Source organism: Hyposmocoma kahamanoa, unplaced genomic scaffold (assembly GCF_003589595.1).
Source record: "Hyposmocoma kahamanoa isolate Upper Pololo Valley unplaced genomic scaffold, ASM358959v1 263, whole genome shotgun sequence".
Classification (NCBI taxonomy): Eukaryota; Metazoa; Arthropoda; class Insecta; order Lepidoptera; family Cosmopterigidae; genus Hyposmocoma; species Hyposmocoma kahamanoa.
The window spans coordinates 2,871,664-2,878,679 of NW_020653766.1; the positions used below are offsets into that span (position 1 = coordinate 2,871,664).

General features: G+C 38.3%; 1 protein-coding gene across 1 annotated transcript; it reads left to right on the plus strand.

The window, feature by feature from the left end:
• Positions 1-5,043: 5,043 nt before the first annotated feature.
• On the plus strand, positions 5,044-6,006 carry LOC113228954. Its single transcript, XM_026462397.1, has one exon. The coding sequence runs from the start codon at positions 5,044-5,046 to the stop codon at positions 6,004-6,006; it is 963 nt and encodes a 320-aa protein (XP_026318182.1).
• Positions 6,007-7,016: the final 1,010 nt, after the last annotated feature.

The window sequence follows — 7,016 nt, forward strand, 5'->3', positions numbered from 1 at the left end:
CATTGACGACATTCTAATAATGGAAATCGGCAAGTCGGGAGAAACACGCCACAAGAAACGCTGCGCATCCCTGTCCTCGGACGTTATCTTGATTTGGGGAAACATCTTCCTAACATCAGCCGTCATGCCGACTTTGTCTTCGCGGAACCGAAAAATAATGTCTACGAGAGAAGACAGCAGATCGGGGCCAGTCAATAAAAGTGAATTTAGACTGGTTCCTTGGATAAGGGCGGCAGCGTCGTGGACGACGCGCAGTTTTCCCGGCTCGTTTTTCCGACCGGTGATTCTAAATAAGACCTGTTGTTAAGAAACTTCATAATTGAAATGCAACTGCGTACACAGCCGGCGAAGAAATGCAAATCCTTACCTTCTACGTTCACCTTAGGTAATGACCGAACAGCTGCAACTTCATGAAGTATAATAAACTCTGGCCTACCAAAATGTAGTTCTAATACAGAAATAATCTTGCTAGCGTCGTGCGTTGTAGATAAAAGAGCACCAAGAGCCTCTCGTGCTGGGCCAAAGAGCGCCGCATTTAGTTGAGACATGTTAGCTAAAGGAAAATACGACGATGCTGAGGCGTCGCATGCTCGTTTGAAGGCAAGCCAGTCGTAAATCTTGCCATCAAAGTTTGGAATGCGATTTTCACTATTAGTTTTGGATAAGTTCTGAATTGTTTGAGCTAAAATAAGAATATACTTACATACTTTATAGGGGTACTTTTATTCGTATCCGCTGGTGCGTCACAGCTTGACCTGGGCGGCGTAGGACCTGACGCGCGAGTATGCAACGCCAGGCGGTAATTCTGGACACTAGGGTTAACTGGCGGGATGGTATAGGGAAGGGGCGCGGCAACTGCAGAGGCGGAACATCCGGGATGTACAAGGAGAGGTACATCCGTAGTTCCGAGCGATTGAACTAAACAGGCACATTAAAAGCAAGGGCAGGACTACCCGGGCGTTCAGGGATAGGAGCACCCGGAGAGGCATACTTGCGGGATTCCAATGTACACTGGTTTAGAAGCGCAGATTTTTCCAACCATTCCATGACATTGCCGCCAGGCTGCTGCTATGACTAGAGCCGCGACGGCTATCGCTGGCTTCTATTAAGCGATTTCTTCTTGAAGTTCGAGCGCCAACTCTTTCGTTTCTGCTGCTGCTCGTACTCGCTCCGCATCGGCCGCTTTCCGAGCATACGCTGCCTGAACGGCGAGGGTACGAGCGCGAATCGTCGCTGAAGAACATGATGTTTCTGTCTCTGTAATAGATACCGCGTCGGCGGCCGCTGGTGCGGTCGCGACTAGTGCGAGTTCGGATGCGACAGCGTGAGGCGAACCCGAAACGGGCAGGAAGGCCTCGGCCGCACTCGATTTTACTTGAGTTTTACTTTGAGCACGGGTTATCATTTGTCCTGGTTTTTAAAAGGAAATATGGGGAAAAATTTTGAAACTTGTAATTTCGTAAATATTACCGGACGAATGGACCAAAACGTTGAGGATTGAGAAAATTAGGCTCAAAATAAAGCTGTAAAATTATATTTTGCAGAGAAAATTATACATAAGCGAAAAACAGAACTGGCGAATCATACAAAAAAAAAATACAAAAAAAAAGACAAGTAATAGTAAAATAACTTTAAAAAAGTTTTATATCTGTCCCTTCGTAGTCGATCCGCGACACTGACCTAACCTAAACACACGTTGTGGCACTCGCCGTGATTCAGTTTAAGTTATTTTTTGAATACTGAAGACCATTGTATTTATATTACATTTCAGATGACAGCTGCAACGTAAGACAATGGTTTGACGGAAATTACATAAGTGGGACTTGCAGTGCACCAGCAAAGTACAGTACAGCATTTTGGAGCTGTACGGTGGTACAATTTTATCGAAGAATTAGGAAGAATAATAATTTTGTCGAATCGAATTTTCAGCAATCTAAATTACATGGACAACAGACGGTATAATAAAACATCATTCGACCAAACAAACTTCTGCCCAAAGAATACATATCCGTAATAATCATTTTAATAATATGTTTTCGGACGAACGATACTTCTGCTGTAAAACATTTCTGTGTTGCAAATTTATACTATAACTATCATCGCACTCAATGACTTACAAATAAATGGACGACGGGTCTAATGCAATAACCACGAAAAAAAATGTCCCAAATCAACCTATTTAAACGTAGTGACATGTAAAGGAATACGAAAAAGTTAAAACGTTGAATTTAAATTGTAATGTCATCGCAGTACTGTCTAATTTTGCTTGCTTCGCTGTCAGTCGAACAAACGAAGACTAAAGCGTGAATGGCGCTCTGTATAAGAGTTTAACGCCCTATAAGTTCGGACACTTTTTAGCGCGGACCCGACGTTCATATAATTGTAAGTCAATGATCGCACTAATGAAAAAAAGTCGAACCGTGTTCGGCGTAATGGATTTCGGAAAAAAGAAATTCGAGTTTGCGATAGGTTACCTTTAAATAAGTATGCTTGTGCATGTTCTTTCGCACCTCATTTAAGGTCTCAACTGAAAATTAGTGCTTGCAATGCATTGAGTTTTCCATCGAATACTAAGTTAGTGACTCTTTTGTTACTACAGCTGGCTCTACAAAGTATCTTTATATTTAGTGTCCGTGTTTGTTTTAATTTAACTTCTTTTTTTCGCTAGTGCGAGGTTATGTTAAGTGTGTGCGTTATTATTATTATTATCATATTTATTTTAAACTCTATTTATTATTATTATTATTATTATCCTTTTGTTTGTGATTTTGTTTAGTTTGTGTCTTTTTCCTTTTCTCTCTTGTTTTGTTACGTGTTTTCTTTTGTGGTGTCACTTATGGTAATCAAATAAATAAATTTTCTTTTCTTCTATCCATCAGAGTATAGTGTATTTAAAATATCAAATAAAAGCATTTTCATGGCAGTATAATTATTATTTTATTTCACATCCGGATATGTATAGGATATTAAAACAACTGCTTAAATGTCAAAGTAATAACTTCATAACAGAACACCTATCTTATTTCAAAATGTATATGTAACTGAAATCAACACCTTAGGAAACAGAGAAACCGAAAAATCTAAAAACTTGTTCTAGTTTTAGATTCCACTTGTATCAAGATGTTCTTTAACTCTGGCTTCGAATAACAACATTTGGGTGTATTTTTACCTGAGAGCTGAAGATGTCAGAATATCTACAGCCATAAAAACTTCATATACTCTCTGTAGAAATATAGCACTGACTATTTGTACTATATCCAAAACCTTATCAATACTTTGAATAAATGTTTCGGTTAATACTTTCCACATTTTGTTTGAAACATTCGTAATTCGTTTCTTTCTTGTACGGACTTGTGTCTGTTGCCCTTGTTTTGCTTACTTTACGCAAGCTGTCATTATTGTTTGTTATAGCTGCTTTAGGCTTATTGGTATTAGCATTTGCAAAGATTTTCTTTATTTGTAGTTCTAGCGCTTGTATTGTTACAATTTCATAAATTTTTGTACTTTGCATTTTTATCGTATAATTCTGAATTTCTTTACAATCACATGATCTTAGAATGCGAGATTACAAGACTGCGATTTTTATTCTTTTTGGACATTAATTAATAACAAATGTCACAGTTTTCATTATATCACTATTTGCTAAAGAAATCTTTTTAATGCGTCTCTGAATTAAATTGCTACTATGATTTTACTTCCATTTCACGTAACATTTTTTTTTTGTTCATCATTCTTTTTTTTCTATATTACCACTTGTGATTTTTTTAATTTCTTTTAGCTATCCTAAGTTTATAGTTTCAATTTTATATCTTGTATGTGAATTTTATCACTAATAACGACGTTGTTGGATTCCATTTGTCAATATTATTTAATTTTATTATTTACCTTTCTTATTTACCTTTCTTAGATGGAACTGGAGCAGGCTCGTCCGGTTCAGGTTCAGATAGAGGTGGTGGTGGAGGTGGGGGTGGAGGTGGTGGATTTTTTCCGCATTCCGTGGGTTTAAGCATGTAAGGTAAACCGGCTCCAAACTTGGCTTGACAAGTATCATCAGTATTTGAATCAGAGATTTCCAGTAAAGCGTTTTGTGGTGTACATGTATATGTTGCATCTTCGTCGTCTGATCTTAACAGGATATCTGGCTTTTTGTTACACATTATTTACAAGGGTCTCTATCAGTTATTTTCTTATTGCTTGAAATAACGTCTCGTGATGGTTTAGTTGCTTAGACTTGAGGTTACTGCGAGGAAGTTCCATGGTTAGTTAGGATTGTCTGTTATTTGGAAGAACTTCCATTTTAGGGATTGGCACTATCTGTTAACAATTCTGGGCATAAATATAAACAAATAAAAAGGTAGTAAGTTGTACAAAAAAATTTGAATTTTCGACAGATGTCGATTTCATTTTTTTTTCAATATAAATCAATTCATCTGAATTGATGTTTTTTTTCTGGATTTGCGCAGTGAGGACAGGAGTTGGCAAGACAGTTATTTTAACTTAATTTCAAGTGACGAAACCTTTTTATACTATTTACACTACACTATTCAACTATGTTACATAATTCTATTCTACTAGTGGTTTCTCGCGGTTTCTGCACTAAGTACCTAAATACTTGTGTCGCAGAGATCTAGTTATATGTCTAGTGAATTACATTTGTAGCACACAGTTTAGTTCAAATAGAATGTTAATGTTAGTTCCAGAGGTTTAAAATAAGTGTTAACATTAAAATTTATAAGCCACCTTATGCTTTAATTGCAAAATAAATATGCATAAATTAATTTTAAAAGATTGATGCCACACGTTTGGGCATAATCTCACCTGATGTTAAGCGACGATGTGACCGACGATGGAACGCGTTTGTGACATATAATCTCCTTTGTGCTTCCTAAATTATCAGTATGTGTTGTCTGTGATCGTTGAAGTGTATCTGTCATACAAATATTTTTAAATCTATCTATTGTACGTGTGCTCGTTTCTAGTTAATTAAAGCCAAGTTTCTATTAGTATTTCGTTTCCATGTATCAATTTAATTAACTAGTGATAATGATGGACTCGAAGAATGACTCTAAAGAATCTTTATCACATTCTCTAGCAAGATATTTACGCCCTGAAAGGTTTGATGTTGAACCCACTGATCCCGCTGCTGTAGATAAGTGGGTGCATTGGCTGCGTGCATTTACAAACTTCCTAACTGAACATGCCCCTGATTCTGGTGACGTAACGGATTCCATAAAATTAAAATTATTATCGAACTACTTGACAACCAGTATATTCATTCAAATCAAAGACTGTCAAAGCTACAGGGACGCCATTAATATTTTGAATAAAACGTACGTTAAACCTCAACATGAAATCTTATCCCGCCACGTCCTCGGAACACTGAAACAAAAGCAAAGTGAAAGTATTTCAGATTACAGCCGAGCTTTGCATATCCTTGCACAACAGTGTAACTTCCAGGCAGTCTCAATTGAAGAACACAGAGACCAAGCTATACGAACCGCCTTTATAGCTGGTATTCTGTCACCTAAAATTCGGGAACGATTATTAGAAAAACAAATTATGTCTTTGGACGAAGCTTATAATCAGGCTGTCACTCTCGAAACTGCTGAAAAGGACTCTGTAACTATGGGTATGAGTGTCCAAAATACTATGAATGCTTTGCCAGTGCCAATTCCACAAGAATTACCAGCACCCTTCATACCGCTTCAACAAAACGCTGCAGTCCCGCCGCCACAGATATCAATAAAGCGTTGTTTCTTCTACGGTGGTAAAGTACATCAAAGAATAAAGTGCCCCGCCTTTCACGCCTACTGTCAAATGTGTACTAAGAAGGGTTACTTTGCTTCTGTCTGTTGTTCCCGTGGCAATCCTTCTACAAGTAACGCCATCCCAAGCCCCGTCGCTCCAGTCGAGTTCTCACCGTGTCCATGTTCTCACGAAACAGTCAACACTTTATACTCTGCGGCATCTCCGTCAAGCCTAGAAAAAGCCAGCTATTACTATTAATAACACCCGTGTCGACGCGTTAATTGACACAGGAAGTTCAGTGAGCTTTATTGATAGAAGCATAGCTCGGATGATGAAGTTACAGCAACGTCCGTATAAGCATACTATTAATCTGGCGTCTCTAAGCCACACATCAACAGTCAACGGTGTATGTTTCGCTACGCTAGAAATAAACAATCACATTTACAAGCAACGTGCTTTTCTCGTTATTGACAACCTATGCGCGGACGTCATTATTGGTCACGACATACTAAGGAACCATTCAAAGCTCGAATTCCAATTCGGAGGATCTGGACAGCCCTTGCATATTTGCGTGATGGAAGCTTCCGTACCACCAGCTTCTATTTTTACTAACTTGTCTGCAGATATTACTCCTATTGCTATCAAGTCCAGGCGTCATAACAATGACGATGAAGAATTTATTCAAACAGAAATATCGAAGCTTTCAAATGATGGAATTATCGAACAGAGTGTATCTCCGTGGCGCGCCCAGGTACTTGTTGCTGGTGGAGGAGCCCATCGAAAGAGAATGGTCATCGACTACTCCAGAACAATCAATAAGTTTACATATCTAGATGCATATCCATTACCTCATATTGAGTCGATAGTCTCGAAAGTGGCTAAATACAATCATTTTAGCCAGATCGATTTAAAGAGCGCTTACCATCAGATCCCTATCCTAGATCGAGAAAAAAAATACACAGCATTTGAAGCCTGTGGTAAGCTGTGGCAATTCAAACGTATTCCCTTTGGTGTCACTAACGAAGTCGCCGCCTTCCAACGTTCTCTTGAACATATTATCGAAAAAGAACAGTTACGTGGGACCTTCTCTTATCTCGATGACGTTACCGTTTGCGGTAAAAATAAGGAAGAACACGACGAGAATTTAAAGAAATTCATGTCTGCTGCAAAAAAGTACAAGCTCACATTAAACGAACAAAAGTGTAATTTCAGCAAAAATTCTATTAGCCTACTAGGATACACGGTCAAGAATAATGTTATCGAGCCTG

Coding starts and splice junctions, on each gene's coding strand:
- LOC113228954 (XM_026462397.1), top strand. CDS start 5,044: ATGATGGACTCGAAGAATGACTCTAAAGAATCTTTATCACATTCTCTA.